The 17,287-nt window shown below is 50.4% G+C and overlaps 1 protein-coding gene and 1 long non-coding RNA gene across 2 annotated transcripts; one reads left to right on the top strand and one right to left on the bottom strand.

Moving 5' to 3' along the window:
* Positions 1–3,625: 3,625 nt before the first annotated feature.
* On the bottom strand, positions 3,626–5,527 carry LOC119567507. The gene is made up of 3 exons (XR_005227548.1): positions 5,403–5,527; positions 4,843–5,149; positions 3,626–3,684 (listed from the first exon to the last, which is right to left on the bottom strand). It is a non-coding gene; the product is annotated as an uncharacterized LOC119567507 (long non-coding RNA).
* Positions 5,528–5,821: 294 nt separating this feature from the next.
* Positions 5,822–16,612, top strand: LOC122461338 (zinc finger protein 501-like). Its single transcript, XM_043528853.1, has 3 exons — positions 5,822–5,974; positions 7,393–7,506; positions 12,712–16,612. The coding sequence occupies exons 2-3, from the start codon at positions 7,428–7,430 to the stop codon at positions 13,818–13,820; spliced, it is 1,188 nt and encodes a 395-aa protein (XP_043384788.1). The 5' UTR covers positions 5,822–5,974; positions 7,393–7,427; the 3' UTR covers positions 13,821–16,612.
* Positions 16,613–17,287: the final 675 nt, after the last annotated feature.

Raw genomic sequence — 17,287 nt, 5'->3', positions numbered from 1 at the left:
CTAGGACTTTAGGTCGAATTTAGCAGCTTTAAATCAATGTAAACCTGCACCCGTCCACACGATGAAGCCCTTTATTTCGACTTAAAGGGCTCTTAAAATTGATTTCCTTACTCCACCCCTGACAAGTGGATTAGCGCTTAAATCGGCCTTGCCGGCTCAAATTTGGGGTACTGTGGACACAATTCGACGGTATTGGCCTCCGGGAGCTATCCCAGAGTGCTCCATTGTGACCGCTCTGGACAGCACTCTCAACTCAGATGCACTGGCCAGGTAGACAGGAAAAGAACCGTGAACTTTTGAATCTCATTTCCTGTTTGGCCAGCGTGGCAAGCTGCAGGTGACCATGCAGAGCTCATCAGCAGAGGTGACCACGATGGAGTCCCAGAATCGCAAAAGAGCTCCAGCATGGACCAAACGGGAGGTACGGGATCTGATCGCTGTATGGGGAGAGGAATCCGTGCTATCAGAACTCCGTTCCAGTTTTCGAAATGCCAAAACCTTTGTCAAAATCTCCCAGGGCATGAAGGACAGAGGCCATAACAGGGACCCGAAGCAGTGCCGCGTGAAACTTAAGGAGCTGAGGCAAGCCTACCAGAAAACCAGAGAGGCGAATGGCCGCTCCGGGTCAGAGCCCCAAACGTGCCGCTTCTATGATGAGCTGCATGCCATTTTAGGGGGTTCAGCCACCACTACCCGAGCCGTGTTGTTTGACTCCTTCAATGGAGATGGAGGCAACACAGAAGCAGGTTTTGGGGACGAAGAAGAAGATGATGGTGATGAGGTTGTAGATAGCTCACAGCAAGCAAGTGGAGAAACCGGTTTTCCCGACAGCCAGGAACTGTTTCTCACCCTGGACCTGGAGCCAGTACCCCCTGAACCCACCCAAGGCTGCTTCCTGGACCCGGCAGGTGGAGAAGGGACCTCCGGTGAGTGTACCTTTTAAAATACTATACATGGTTTAAAAGCAAGCATGTGAAAGGATTACTTTGCCCTGGCATTCGCGGCTCTCCTGGATGTACTCCCAAAGCCTTTGCAAAAGGTTTCTGGGGAGGGCAGCCTTATTGCGTCCTTCATGGTAGGACACCTTACCACTCCAGGCCAGTAACACGTACTCAGGAATCATTGTACAACAAAGCATTGCAGTGTATGTTTGCTGGCATTCAAACAACATCCGTTCTTTATCTCTCTGTGTTATCCTCAGGAGAGTGAGATATAATTCATGGTCACCTGGTTGAAATAGAGTGCTTTTCTTCAGGGGACACTCAGAGGTGCCCGTTCCTGCTGGGCTGTTTGCCTGTGGCTGAACAGAAATGTTCCCTGCTGTTAGCCACGGGGAGGGGGGAGGGTTGAGGGGGTAGCCACGTGGTGGGGGGAGGCAAAATGCGACCTTGTAACGAAAGCACATGTGCTATGTATGTAATGTTAACAGCAAGGTTTACCCTGAAAGAGTGTAGCCATTGTTTTATAAAATGTGTCTTTTTAAATACCGCTGTCCCTTTTTTTTTCTCCACCAGCTGCATGTGTTTCAATGATCACACGATCTTCTCCTTCCCAGAGGCTAGTGAAAATTAGAAAGAAAAAAAAAACGCACTCAAGATGAAATGTTCTCCGAGCTCATGCTGTCCTCCCACACTGACAGAGCACAGACGAATGCGTGGAGGCAAATAATGTCAGAGTGCAGGAAAGCATAAAATGACCGGGAGGAGAGGTGGCGGGCTGAAGAGAGTAAGTGGCGGGCTGAAGAGAGGGCTGAAGCTCAAATGTGGTGGCAGCGTGATGAGAGGAGGCCGGATTCAATGCTGAGGCTGCTGGAGGACCAAACCAGTATGCTCCAGTGTATGGCTGAGCTGCAGCAAAGGCAGCTGGAGCACAGACTGCCACTACAGCCCCTGTGTAACCAACCGCCCTCCTCCTCAAGTTCCATAGCCTCCACACCCAGACGCCCAAGAACACGGTGGGGGGGCCACCGGCCAACCAGCCACTCCGCCACAGAGGATTGCCCAAAAAAAAGAAGGCTGGCATTCAATAAATTTTAAAGTTGTAAACCTTTAAAGTGCTGTGTGGCATTTTCCTTCCCTCCGCCACCACCCCTCCTGGGCTACCTTGGTAGTCATCCCCCTATTTGTGTGATGAATGAATAAAGAATGCATGAATGTGAAGCAACAATGACTTTATTGCCTCTGCAAGCGGTGATCGAAGGGAGGAGGGGAGGGTGGTTAGCTTACAGGGAAGTAGAGTGAACCAAGGGGCGGGGGGTTTCACCAAGGAGAAACAAAGAGAACTTTCACACCGTAGCCTGGCCAGTCATGAAACTGGTTTCAAGCTTCTCTGATGCGTTACCGCGCCCTCCTGTGCTCTTCTAAACCGCCCTGGTGTCTGGCTGCGTATAACCAGCAGCCAGGTGATTTGCCTCAACCTCCCACCCCACCATAAACGTCTCCCCCTTACTCTCACAGATGTGGAGCACACAGCAAGCAGTAATAACCAGTGGGAATATTGGTTTCGCTGAGGTCTAAGCGAGTCAGTAAACTGCGCCAGCGCGCCTTTAAACGTCCAAATGCACATTCTACCACCATTCTGCACTTGCTCAGCCTGTAGTAGAACAGCTCCTGACTACTGTCCAGGCTGCCTGTGTACGGCTTCATGAGCCATGGCATTAAGGGGTAGGCTGGGTCCCCAAGGATAACTATAGGCATTTCAACATCCCCAACGTTATTTTCTGGTCTGGAATAAAGTCCCTTCCTGCAGCTTTTGAAACAGACCAGAGTTCCTGAAGATGCGAGCGTCGTGTACCTTTCCCGGCCATCCCACGTTGATGTTGGTGAAACGTCTCTTGTGATCCATCAGAGCTTGCAGCACTATTGAAAAGTACCCCTTGCGGTTTATGTACTCGGCGGCTTGGTGCTCCAGTGCCAAGATAGGGATATGGGTTCCGTCTATGGCCCCACCACAGTTAGGGAATCCCATTGCAGCAAAGCCATCCACTATGACCTGCACATTTCCCAGGGTCACTACCCTTGATATCAGCAGATCTTTGATTGCGTGGGCAACTTGCATCACAGCAGCCCCAACAGTAGATTTGCCCACTCCAAATTGATTCCCAACTGACCGGTAGCTGTCTGGCGCTGCAAGCTTCCACAGGGCTATCGCCACTCGCTTCTCAACTGTGAGGGCTGCTCTCATCTTGGTATTCATGCGCTTCAGGGCAGGGGAAAGCAAGTCACAAAGTTCCATGAAAGTGCCCTTACGCATGCGAAAGTTTCGCAGCCACTGGGAATCATCCCAGACCTGCAACACTATGCGGTCCCACCAGTCTGTGCTTGTTTCCCGAGCCCAGAATCGGCGTTCCACAGCATGAACCTGCCCCATTAGCACCATGATGCATGCATTGGCAGGGCCCATGCTTTCAGAGAAATCTGTGTCCATGTCCTGATCACTCACGTGACCGCGCTGACATCACCTCCTCGCCCGGTATCGCTTTGCCAGGTTCTGGTGCTGCATATACTGCTGGATAATGCGTGTGGTGTTTAATGTGCTCCTAATTGCCAAATTGAGCTGAGTGGCCTCCATGCTTGCCTTGGTATGGCGTCCGCACAGAAAAAAGGCGCGGAACGATTGTCTGCCGTTGCTCTGACGGAGAGAGGGGCGACTGACGACACAGCTTACAGGGTTGGCTTCAGGGAGCTAAAATCAAGAAAGGGGGTGGCTTTACATCAAGGAGTATTTCAGGCAGGACTTCACGGAGGGTTCCAATAAGAAATGGTGCACCTAAGTTATTGTTCTTATTGGAACAAGGAGGTTAGTCTGGCCTCTGATTGATACATGGCTTGATTTACCTCGCTGCACCTTCTCTGTGAGTGACTGCAGTGTGACCTAGAGGAATGAGTCTAGACCTAGACGGGGTGGGGGGGAAGCAAATGAGTACAAAACAAATCTGGTCTATTTCTTGTTTTGATCCACTCCATCTATCTTTTACATCTTTGGCTGGCAGCAGACGGTGCAGAAGGACTGCATGCCATCCACATCTCATAGCTGCTCGGCAGAAGATGGTACAGTACGACTGCTAGCCATCCTCATCTCTTGCCTGCCCGGCAGAAGATGGTACAATACGACTGCTAGCCATCCTCATCTCTTGCCTGCCCAGCAGAAGATGGTACAGTACGACTGCTAGCAATCCGTATCGCCTGCCTGCTCACCATAAGATGGTTCAATAGGACTGACTGCAGGACTAAAGAGAATGACCTGGTCAAGTCACTCCAAATTTAGTCCCTGCGCCCATGTCTGCCCAGGCGCTCCCAGCCGACGTGGCCAGGAGCACCTCGGACACGACGATGACGGCTACCAGTCGTATTGCACCATCTGCTGCCAGAAGGCAATGGGTTGCTGCTACTGTGTAGCAATGCCGTACCACGTCTGCCAGCACCCAGGAGACATATGGTGACGGTTACCTGAGCGGGCTCCATGCTTGCTGTGGTATGGCGTCTGCACAGGTAACTCAGGAAAAAAGGCGCGAAACGATTGCCCTTGCTTTCACGGAGGGAGGGAGGGAAGGGGGGCCTAACAATATGTACCCAGAACCGCCCGCGACAATGTTTTAGCCCCATCAGGCATTGTGATCTCAACCCAGAATTCCAATGGGCAGCGGAGACTGCGGGAACTGTGGGATAGCTACCCACAGTGCAATACTCCGGAAGTCGACTCTAGCCTCGGTACTGTGGAAGCACTCCGCCGAGTTAATGCACTTAGCATTTTCTGTGGGGACACACACACTCGAATATATAAAACCGATTTCTAAAAAAACGACCTCTATAATTTCGACCTTATTCCATAGTGTAGACATACCCTAAAGTTGGAGAGTTGGGTGGAATGCTTTTTCATGGCTTTCTTTAAAGGTGCCCTGAAGAGGAGTCTCCATCACTGGCCCTCTTCAAATCCAGCCTGTCTGCCTTCCTGGAGGATGTGTTCGCCAAACACAGGTGACTGGGCTCGGATGACTGGGTAAAATGTACTCGTGTATGATACACAGACAAGATGATCTAATGGTCCCTTCTGGATCTGTCAAAGGGGAAGAAGACTTAAGGCCTGTGCTCTTTTGTGCTTCTCCAGGGGACGTGGGGGACGCCTAAGAACACTGTGGAGTGTTTCCTTCCTAAAAACAAAGACACAGTTTTGCTTGTTTTCTTCTTCCCAAACATTGTGTTGTGTCTCTCCCCCCACCATCCCAGTAGCTGGAGGACTGGGGGATGACAAACCCCCATGTGTGTTGAGAGATTTCTCACACTGCGGTGGGGATGTTAAATCAGAACAGATATTTTCCTCCCCCGCACTGGGCTGGGCCCAGAGGGGCGCTAGGGAAGGGCTCTCCCCGAACACACCCCGCAGGGGAGCAGCAGCGGCTCAACCTGGGTTCCCAGCCCACAATGGAGGCGACAGCCGATGGTAACAGGTTTCAGTGCGGGCCGCAACTGCACAGGCTCAGATCTCTCCGTGCTTCGCTGTCCCCTTCCTGTCTTCCCTACCAGCACCCAGCACCTACCGCGCTCAGCTACTCCAGCCCCTTCCTGTGCCCTGTATCAGTAGCCCGGGCTGCAGCGCTCCGGGATCGTGGCTTTCTCTGGGGGCTGGAGCCAGCCCTTGGGGCAGCCCCGAGCTCTGCCGACACCAGCCCCTGAGCCGGAGCCTGCAGGTGAGGGGGGAGAGACCCGGGGAAAGGGCTGGGGTCGGGTAGGAAAGTGACTCTGCACCAACGGCCCCTCCTCGCCCCAGCTCTGCTCCCGGGGGAGCGGGGGTCTGCGAGTCCCAGAGCTGCTGCCTCCCCCCCCCCCGCGAGCGTGTAGGAGCCGAGCCAGCTCCGGGAGAGCGAACGGCTTGGGCCGGGCCAGGGCCCGAGTCTCCCAGCCCGAGGGGAGAGGAGGCAGGAGGGAGACAGGGGGAGAGACTGGAAGGGCCAGCAGGAACAATGCGGGCGAGGGAGGTAAGAGGCACCAACCCTGCCAATCTAACGAGGTCTGTTCAGGGCTTCAAGGTCCTGACTGGAAAGGACCTAAAGGAGGAGAAAGTCCTTAACACAGTAACAGCTTTTCTTGCAGCAGAGCAGCTGGGGGTAGACTCCAAGCCCACTACAGCCTCCCTGCTCCTTCCAAGCCAGCCAGGTCCCTCTGAACCACTGGGAGGTGTGTGCAGAGGGGGGAGGGAGTGATTCATTCTTTGATTTCTCTCCTCCCCACCCTTTTTTTTTTTAACCAAACCCCTTTTTCCTCAGGAAGGGCAAAGCAGAGGCAGCCCCCCATGGGCTAAGAAGCTGCCAGGGAGCTGCACTTCACTGCAAACAGTTTGATATTGCTCCCAAAAAAATGTCCTAGCAGGCCTGACATTAACCCAGCACTGAGGTTTACCTCATGTTTTCTAAATTTTATTTCTAATTTAGCATAATTGTCCCTTTGCAGACAAAGGGCTGACACATCTATCAGTGTCAATAACAATGAAAAAGGCCAGAAAACAGTATTGCTAGCCCCAGCAGTTGAAAAATCATGACTCAGTCCCCCAAAATCAGGAGATTGGGCTTACAAATCATGAGGTTTTTTGAAATACTGAATTCTGCTTCTTTTCTCTTGCCCTCTGGGTTCTGTACCTTTAGGGTGCAGCCACTTTGTGCTTTTAAGCTTTTCTCTACAGCCACAATAGCTAGAAACTTGTTTTTACCAAAATAAAACAAATAAGATTTTTGGTCTTATCACTTGGGTCCAGGAGGTGGAGTGGGGCTTTAAGAAAAATGTGAGCTATCCCCTGAGTCACAGTAACAGTGTGAGAATTGGCAACTCTGACATAGGCCCTTCTCCTGGGAATACTAAATCCTCACTGAGCTCAAAGTTAAGCATGTATATGAGCCATTGCGGACTCCAGGCCTGGCGTATGAAATGTCTTAGGGTAAACTCTCCCTTGAGCAAATAGAAAAGGAGTACTTGTGGCACCTTAGAGACTAACCAGTTTATTTGAGCATGAGCTTTCGTGAGCTACAGCTCACTTCATCGGATGCATAGCAAATGTTAACTCAGCCCTAGACCAAGCATATGAAAGTCAAAGTCACACCTGAGCCAAGTTGCCTTGATGTGAGCTGGTGGCTCGAGGGGGACATGGAACAGGTGGCTGTGCGTGTCCCTGCAGAACACTGGATGCTTTGAGATGTCTAACGCTCCTACAGGGGGTGTAACACGTTCCCTAGATATCTGGCTCCCCAAATAGCCTCCACAAACATGTTCTGATCCATTTGGATCTCATCCATCTTCAGTGCAGGAAGGGGCTGGCTTGAAGTCATAAAATGTTCTTGGTAACAAATATTCCATGGTTCTGTAATTCACCCTGATCTCGTCTGGTTTCTTTCCCCCTTGGCAGGATTTCTGATTCTCAAAACCCAGTGTGGTCTCCAGATGGAGCAAGGGGAAGAGCTGTGGGTCCCAAATCTCCAGGGTGCTGAGGAAAGGAAGAGTCCAAGAGGCTCCTGGGCAGGTGAGGAATTGGCTAAACAAACTCTGAAATCTCTGGGGCATTTCCCTGGGGCCTGTCAGCCTGGAATCAAGTCCATTTCCAAACAATGCATTACATATAGTCCCAGGTGCTGGCTCTGCCTAGAGTCCTGCAGCCAACTTTTGTGGTTGTACAACCTTTTTTCCCCCCCCATTTTTAAAACAGAAGGCTTTTCTCTCCCCCATTACTGTTTGACAGGTGCCTACAAACGACAAGGGAGAAACTAACACTACAGGAGAGATAGCGAAATTTCTATGCCAAGTGCTGGCACTAGCACAAAGCAGACTGGGGTGAAATAGAAAATGCTCTCTAAACCCTTCATTGACACTGATGTTAGGTGTCACCTGCAGCAGTAGCAGGTGAGAGATTTTCAGACAGCAATATGATTTTAAGTTGACACTGTCCATTTAACTATCTGAGCTCTGAGGCCACTAATCTGCCGTCCCTTCCTTGCTGCAAGTTTGCCTTTTCCAAAATACTGTGCAAGTAAATGCAGCTGGAGCATCAGTTTGTTCATTTGTCTTTATTGGAGTTAAAACATCTGATTGTATTAGTCTGGAAACCCAGATCCCTCCTTACAACCGTTAGTTACACTCACTCATTGTCTTGTGTCTGTGTGGGGCTGTTACCTCCAAAATTAGAGGCACCCCACAATGACCTGCCTACCCCAATAATGCTATTAATTTATCTATTTTGGTAATTAAAAGGGGATGGCCTGCCCTAGAGCATTTGCCAGGGTGTTTCTCTCCAAATTTTGGAGGACTCCCCAGAACAGATTCGCTCTGTTGATCCTTAGAAGGAAACAGACAGGCTTCCTCTCAAAGGATTGACACTCAGGCAATATTCTTTGAGGACAAAAATATTCTTTATTTAGCACAATGTTCCTTAATACAAATTTGTTAAAAGAATCCATACATTTTCTTAACAATGCATAAAATCTATTAGCACAGATACACATCAAAGTATTCAAAATTGCAATACCATACAACTGAAAATAGCTTCAAGTGGTTACATTCTATGTGAGATGGCCAGACACATATAGAATGCTGAAAACAAACTCTTACACATCTAAATCATAGCATACACAAACATCCAGCTTTATTATCCCATGCATACACATTCATGCAGTTTAATAATTCTTTATAAGAGGATTATCCTGCTTACTTTCTCCACTGTCTTCTTTTCCCTCTGAGAGCTCCTTCTGCTGTTACTGTTTTTGGTGTTGCCACTGCTTGTCTCTTCTTAAATGATTTTAACTCTTTTCTTCTTATTCTCCTTCTGCTCACTCACACACTAGTTTTTTCTGCTCACCTCACACTGACCAAAATCAGCCAGCTTTCTGCCTTATATACAGATTCTAGCCTTCTCTGATTGGTCACTGGTGCTAACCTATCTGTCAATCAAAGCCAGACCTGATTGAAAACTTGCATCTTATTTGACTGATCTGCTTGAAGACTTACCTCTTGACTTACTTTCAGGTTTTGGAGTGACCTTTATTTCTGCTCAGCCTGCCTGCTTGCTATTGGCCAAATCTCTCCCAGACATCCATTTTGGATTTCTCTGACTGTGACTGCTTGCGACCACCATCTTGTTATCGCTAGCCATAACCACCTAAAACTATCTTTATTAACTATTAAACCTCTGTAATTATACACAAATATACATATCTAAGTATACTCTAACACTATCATTCATTGTCACCACTCTGTTTTTTATTATTTTAAACAAATTTAATTTCGATCTCTCGCTGCTTCAGCTAGTGGTGGCAGTGCAGCAGTCTTAGTGCTGTATTCCTTACACAGAACAGAGCGGCTGAAAAATCTCTTGTATCAGTGTGCTGTGCCTGGATCAGCCACCCCACTGGTGTTGCTGGTGCAGAGGACTCAGTGACAGCTGGTTGCAGAGCTGTGTTGATCACCCCTGCTGAAAGCAAGTCTGAAATTTCCCAGGACAGGCTTTAAACTGGACTCTGAGTTGCTCCTCGGGGCAGGGATCCTGTCTCTGTCTGTGTTTGTGGAGTACGTAGCACAATGGGGCCCTGATCCTGCTTGGGGTCTTTGAGCGCGACCTGACTGAATAACTCTATTGTCCACATCCCTTCCCCTCCCAGAGCCTGCAGCCTTGTCTGCATTAGAGACTGAACTGGTTTGTAATTAGGCTGGTTGTATTGAAATGACCCAGGGTGAGTCAGTTTGGGAACCCTTGCACTTCCTCAATTCAGCTGCCATGTCCCTGAGGTTCCTGGCCTGCAGCCTCCTCCCTTCTGGCCATGACAAACGCCATCCTAGGCCTGTTACAGCCATTCAGAAAGCTGCTACAAAAATCATCTTCCTGGCTTGTGCTGTCACCATGGTAACTCCCCACCCCCATCCTCCCGGGTCCTCCCTTCAATGCATCAAATATAAACGACTTGTGTCACTTTTAAGGCCTTTTACAACCTCGCCCTGTCCTACCCACCATCTCCGATGTGTTACCAAGAATCATAGAATCATAGACTATTAGGGTTCGAAGAGACCTCAGGAGGTCATCTAGTCCAACCCCCTGATCAAAGCAGGACCAACACCAGCTAAATCATCCCTGCCAAGACTTTGTCAAGCCAGGCCTTAAAAACCTCTAAGGATGGAGATTCCACCACCTCCCTAGGTAACGCATTCCAGTGCTTCACCACCCTCCTAGTGAAACAGTGTTTCCTAATATCCAACCTAGACCTCCCCCACTTCAACTTGAGACCATTGCTTCTTGTTCTGTCATCTGCCACCACTGAGAACAGCCTAGCTCCATCCTCACTGGAACCCTCCTTCAGGTAGTTGAAGGCTGCTATCAAATCCCCCCTCATTCTTCTCTTCTGCAGACTAAATAACCCCAGCTCCCCTCAGCCTCTCCTCGTAAGTCATGTGCTCCAGCCCCCTAATCATTTTTATTGCCCTCCGCTGGACTCTCTCCAATTTGTCCAGATCCCTTCTGTAGTGGGGGGACCAAAACTGGATGCAATACTCCAGGAATGGCCTCACCAGTGCCGAATAGAGGGGAATAATCACTTCCCTCAATCTGCTGGCAATGCTCCTACTAATACAGCCCAATATGCCATTGGCCTTCTTGGCAACGAGGGCACACTGCTGACTCATATCCAGCTTCTCGTCCTCTGTAACCCCTAGTCCTTTTCTGCAGAACTGTTGCTTAGCCAGTCGGTCCCCAGCCTGTAGCGGTGCATGGGATTCTTCCTTCCTAAGTGCAGAACTCTGCACTTGTCCTTGTTGAACCTCATCAGATTTCTTTTGGCCCAATCCTCCAATTTGTCTAGGTCACTCTGGACCCTATCCCTACCCTCCAGCATATCTACCTCTCCCCCGATCTTAGTGTCATCTGCAAACTTGCTGAGGGTGCAATTAATCCCATCATCCAGATCATTGAGAGGCAGAACCCCACCTCTGCTCTGCCAGCGATACCAGCCATGCTACCCATCAGTCTGCACTCCCCTCAAGTTTCCTGCCCCCACCCACCCCCACTGTCCTCAGTGCATGAGAGGAGCTCACTGTAAACTACACTAAGCCACTCCATTGTCCCCCTTCAGATTCCTCCTTAAAACTGACCTCTGCCATGGTAAGCGCTTCAGGGCAAGGGACTCTGTGTGTGTGTGTGTGTGTGTGTGTGTGTGTGTGTGTGTGTGTGTGTGTGTGTGTGTGTGTGTGTGTGTGTGTACACAGTGCCTAGCTGCGTGCGTGTGGGGGGGTGTGTATACAGTGCCTAGCTGCGTGCGTGGGGGGGGTGTATACGGTGCCTAGCTCTGTGTGTGTGTGTATGTACACGGTGCCCACCTCTCTGTGTGTGTGTGTATGTACACGGTGCCTAGCTGTGTGCGTGTGTGGGGGTGTGTATACGGTGCCTAGCTGCGTGCGTGTGTGTTTGTACATGGTGCCTAAGCTCTGTGTATGTGTGTACACGGTGCCTAGCTATGTATAGGTGTGTGTGCCTAGCACAGTAGGGCCCCATACGCATAATTAATACTGTTAGAGGGCAATTTTCTCCAGCATGCACAGAGCCTGGGGATTTTAGTGCTTCTTCTCATTATTGTTACCAGTTACGGTTTTTATTGTGGCTGCTGAACATGACTCACTAGGTTCATTCATTCCCCAAAATGCAGTTTCTTGAAATCTCACTCCCCTCCCCTGCTGCATCCTCTGACAAACCCTCCCATTATCACTGTGCTGAGCCCCTAGGGTGACCAGATGAAATGAACAAAATATCAGGACACATGGGGGAAGCAAAAAAAAAAAAAGTGGCTGGAGTGGCCAAAGCCGCAATATCGGGACAAATGGCATCCCAACCGTGCATCAGTCGGGACGCAGGACAAAGAACTAAAAATTGGGACAATCCCGATTTTATCGGGATGTCTGGTCACCCTATGAGCCCCTCACTTATGCTCATGGGCCCCAAGATTCCTTCTGCTCCTCTCACTATCACTGGGCTCAGCTCTGGCAGTGAGAAGCAGATCCAGGCAGCTCCATAGCGGGTTAGGCCTCCTCTTTCTGAGATCCAGACGTACTGTCTGTGTATTTGAGGCGCCCCTTTGATGATGTGTGTCTTGATGTGTGTTCTGAGCAGAGATGTGGGAGTCCAGTTCCCCATTAGCAGAGTGGCTGGACTTTGAGGCCCTGGAGAGCTGGCCCAAGGATTTCACTGCTTTGAAATGGGCTGAGGTTAAAACCTGGGAACATTCTCTGTGATAAATATCCCACAAAGAAGTAATTCACCCTGATCTCATAAAAGCAATGTGGTCTCTCATCTGGAATGAGGAGAAGAGTTATGGTGTCTGATCTCCAGGGCAAGGGAGGCCTGCACAGGTGAGGAATCAGTTAAACCAGCTTGGGGGAAAAACAGGAAGTGAAGAAAAATCAGGTTCCCTCGAAGAGCTCATGAACTCCTGGGTTGTCAGGATTGTCCCCAGCTGCTGTAACTTCATGGCAGATGTCACTCACAGCTTCCAACCCCTTGACTCACACCTGGCAACAGCTGAGTTTCCCCAGAGTGTTTGGATGAGATGTGGAGGTTCAATTTGCCCCCTCCTCTCAGGAGTGGGTGAGAGGGGAATTCAGCTCCTGGTGTTCTGATCTCCCCAGCAGTTACTTTGGTTTGTTTCCCCTGGCACAGGGAGTGACTCCTGTCTGTATTCTGTCTCTGTCCCAGCAGGTGATGGGATGGTGAGTGAGAGTGAGGAGGAGAACCCTGAGCAGGAAGGTCCTGAGCAAGTGGAACTGTATAAGGTGGGACCAGGGAGATCTGATGGGGATGTTTCCCCCGAGCACGACAAAGCCTGCGGGAGTCAGGGCAGGTCAGAGAAGGAGCAGGAAAGCCACCCAGAAGAGAGACAGGAGAATCCCAGTCACACTCGGGGATATTTTGGGAGACACAATGACTCTACGATCCACAGGGGACCCTGCCCCGGGGAGAAACCCAACACGTGTGAGGACTGTGGGAAAAGCTTCAGCCTGAGGTCAAATCTGATCACCCATCAAAGACTGCACCTGGGGGAGAGACCCTACCAGTGCCCGGAGTGCGGGCGCTGCTTCAGCCAGAGCTCGCATCTCATCACGCACCAGCGTCTGCACACGGGAGAGCGACCCTACCGGTGCCGGGACTGCGGAAAGAGCTTCAATGTGAACTCAGACCTGATTAAACACCAGCGAACGCACACAGGCGAGAGGCCCTATCCCTGCACCGAGTGTGGGCGGCGATTCAGCAGCAGCTCAAACCTCACGAGGCACCAGCGGCTGCACACGGGCGAGAGACCCTATCGGTGCGAGGCCTGTGGGGAAAGCTTCCGGGACTGCTCATCCCTCACGATCCACCAGAGAGCGCACACGGGAGAGAGGCCCTATGTCTGCCCCGACTGCGGGAAAGGCTTCACTGACAGCTCCCTCCTCATCAAGCACCAGAGGACGCACCAGACAGAGAAGTGCTTTAACTGCCCTGATTGCGGGAAAAGCTTCTCCACCAGCACGTACCTGGCCAGGCACCAGAGAACCCACCTGGCCGAGAAGCCCTATCAGTGCGACGAGTGCGGCAGGGGATACAGCCAGTTCGCTCACCTCACCACCCACCAGAGAGTGCACACGGGAGAGAGGCCCTACATCTGCCCTGACTGCGGGAAAAGCTTCACCACCAGCTCTGCCCTGACCAAGCACAAGAGAATCCACACAGGAGAGAGGCCCTATGTCTGCCCTGACTGTGGGAAAAGCTTCACTCAGAGCTCAAACGTTATCACCCACTGGAGACTCCAGCATGGGAAATCCCTGTGAGACCCCTGGCATGGCCACCATGGGAACAGCAGCTCTGCCCATCCCCACCCCCAGCCTCAGAAATTCCTGTGAGAGCCCAGCATGGCCACGGGAACAGCAACTCTGCCCATCCCCCACCCCTAGCCTGGGAAATCCCTGTGAAACCCCCAGCACTGATTCCACAGGAACAGCAGCTCTGCCCCTCCCCAAACCCCAGCATGGCTGCCACAGGAACACAGCTCTGGCCCTCCCCTACAATGACCACCACGGGAACAGCCGCTGTGCCCCTCCCCCACCATGACCACCACAGGAATAGCAGCTCTCCCCTCCCCGCCCCCCCGGGAAATCCCTGCGAGAGACACACACCTCTCCCCCGGCACAGCTGCCATGGGAACAGCAGCTCTGCCCATCTCTACCCCCCAGCCTGGGAAATCCCTGTGAGACCCCCGGCACAGCTGCCATGGGAACAGCAGCTCTGCCTGCTGATTCCCAACCATGGCACCAGTCTTTTGCCTGCCCTTTCATGGCATAGCAAGCGGCAGTGGCCGATGACCCCTTGGCTTTGTGGGTTTGGCGCTCCTCAGTGCTGTTGAGTCCCTCTGCCCCCTGCTGATCTGGTGCAAGGGAGAGAGAAGAAACCTTCTACTGGTGCCAGCTCCCTAGAATGAAGTCTCCCCATTCCCATCTCCACTGCGCCTACCCCAGTACTTTAGGGCTGGGGTCATACAAACCCTCTCCCCTCCGGCACGGTTCTTGGGTTGTTGGTTTCCTGCTGGGTCTGGTCAGTGCCTGTCACATGTTCATAAAAGTTTCATTCCTTAAACTCACGTGTTTTCTTGAAGAGCAGCCATAGTGCTGGTGTCAGCAGAACCAGCAGACTAGCTGGGGCCTGTGGAGGATATGGACAGCAGGTGGGGATCAGTGGGGGAAGGAAGCAGGGCGCCATTAGAGCTGAGGTTCTGGTCAATAATGATCAGAGCTCAGAGAATAATGCCAACCAATTTCCACAAAGATTATTTGAATTTGTGCCTGGGTTTTCTTTGGCCCTGTTCATGCCCCTTTGTGATCATTTGCTCTCAAGCATTGGGCTTTACTATCACAGGTGTCTGTGGAAATGAATTTCCAAGTTGCCCATGTGAGTAATCCATTAAACCAGATTTTAAATTCAAAGTAATCCAGCCAAGAATAAACAATACCATGTGACTTACATGGCCTAGTACAACTAAGGAACACACTTGACAGTTCAGCAATGGAGTATTTGCAATTAAACCAGAGAGTGAAGCAATTTGAAAAGATACTCTTTCAACAACCAGTACATCTGAGGGAATCATGATCTACATTGCAGATGTACATTGCAGGCAAATATGCTCAATTCCTAGAAGAAATTCATCATTATGAGCTAATTGCTCATCTCTTCAGTATGAGCTAATTGTTCATCTCTAGCAATGAGATGCAGAGATAATGAATCCCAAACAACTTATCCTGTAGTACACAAAATGCCTGATCTCGGCTCATTTCACTTTGAAGCAAGGAAGCGATGGGGTTTCAGTGCTATTGAACAATTCTCATTGATCACAAGGATTTGAGTCTACTGGGTGATTGGGCAGCACAGAGGCAGGTGAAGTTCAGAACAGAGAGGAACAAAGTGAAGCACGCTGGAAAGAACACTTTGTGTTAGGTAGACATGCTGAAACGAACTGTAACCACAAAGGAAGAAGGCCGGGGGGTCATTCTGGTCAGGTTAGTGTAAACATCCTCTCAAGGCACAGAGATGGCTTAACACAACCCAGAGGCTGGGCTGCGTTAAAAAGTGTAAATGGGGTCTGAATGAGCTCTCCTGTAACGTCTAGAGCTGAGCTGGGGGCGGGGACGGGGAGGACTTCAGGAGCAGACTGTGTTTGCACTGATGCCTACTCTGCCTACGTGGGCAGGAGATAGAGCTGCTTTGCCAAAGTGATCAGTTCTGGATGGTTTTGAGTTACAAATCACTCTAGTATTTGAAAGCAGGGGCAATGAAATGTTGTTATCCTGATTGGACAAGTAAAGGGCAGCAGAACTGTGCTTTGCCTGACCTGATTGAAGGGCTCACCCTATATTGAACCTCACTTGCTAAGCAGGGGCTAGAGATGTCAAATCCCTATAAAGGGAAAGGGAGGGGCAGGGTTTGTATGTGATGTAGACTCTGTTTAAAGAGTTCTAGGCACCATTTGATCTTTCCTCCTCCAGGATTTAAAAACAGAGCTGATTAGACTCAATTGAGAGTCATTATTTCTGCTCAGCAATTACCACAGCTGAATCCCTGATAGCCAGTCTATGGGCTATGCCTTGGACCTGGTGCTGGGATAGTAGTGAAATGAAGGACAATGCAGAAGCTGTACTGGCAGTGAGGTTCCCTCCTACCCACTGAAATCACCAAAGACCTGGCTTAAGCGGTGGAACCTCAGAACATGGTGTCACAGAAGTGGTGGTGAACATCCAACAGCGGCAGCAAGTAGGCAGAGGCAAGCAGCCAATTGCAGAGGTGCATAGCAACTGCAGAGACATAGCTCAATGCTCCCCCCTAGCCCCCTTTTTGAATGTACCTCTGAATTCTGGGTCTTCGCAGACCGAGGACAGCAACTATGAGTGAGGTGCAGCGGTGGGGGAGGGGAGTGAGATGTGTTAAAGGGACATTCATTCATTGGACTTTCCCACTGCAATGTGGGAAATTGAGGAAAAGGACACTGCGGTCACATGCTTGGAAAGTGGTTGTGGTGTTTTCCCAACTTACCACTTGGTTCCTTTTCCCTTCTAATAAAAGTTCTCTTTTGTTATACACAGACTCAGTGCTTGCGAGTGGGGCAGTACTACCTCTTAGAGGCACCCAGAGGTGGTGGTCAGTTTTCCCAGATTCCTGGGTGGAAGCTATAGCCGGTTCTGTTTTGTATTGTTAAGAGGGACCCCGAGATATTGAACCCAGCCCTTGTTGCTGTTGTCACCGCCTGGCAGAAAGGTTCCATTAGCCCAGATAATGTGACTGCAGATGATGGTTCAGTAGTGCTGTAGGGTGCACTCACATCTCCAATTCATGGTCCATTTTCATAAATTTCAGTCATAGCATTTTAAAAATCTTGAATTTCACAGTTTCAGATATTTAAATCTTAAATTTCATGGTGGTGTAATAAAACATCAATATGTATTTTAAAAGGGCAAAATATAAACATGTAAAGCCCTTAAGCCTCTCTGTTTCTCAAACTGGGGGTCCTGACACAAAAGGGGGTTGCAAAGCTATTGTAGGGGGTTCACAGTATTGCCACCCTTCCTTCTGCGCTGCCTTCAGAGCTGGGCGGCCTGAGAGCAGCGGCTGCTGGCCAGGTGCCCAGCTCTGAAGACAGCACCGATGCCAGCTGCAGCACAGAAGTAAGGGTGGCAATAATGTGACTCCCCCCTACAATAACCTTGCAACCCCCTTTTAGATCGGGACACCCAATTTGAGAAATGCTGTATTT

Source organism: Chelonia mydas, chromosome 14 (assembly GCF_015237465.2).
Source record: "Chelonia mydas isolate rCheMyd1 chromosome 14, rCheMyd1.pri.v2, whole genome shotgun sequence".
Taxonomy (NCBI): domain Eukaryota; kingdom Metazoa; phylum Chordata; order Testudines; family Cheloniidae; genus Chelonia; species Chelonia mydas.
The sequence above is the reverse complement of the archived record's forward strand: the minus strand, read 5'-3'. Positions and strand labels throughout refer to the sequence as shown.

Coding starts and splice junctions, on each gene's coding strand:
- LOC122461338 (XM_043528853.1), top strand. CDS start 7,428: ATGGAGCAAGGGGAAGAGCTGTGGGTCCCAAATCTCCAGGGTGCTGAG. Junction 7,507..12,711: donor TCCAAGAGGCTCCTGGGCAG/GTGAGGAATTGG, acceptor CTGTCCCAGCAG/GTGATGGGATGGTGAGTGAG.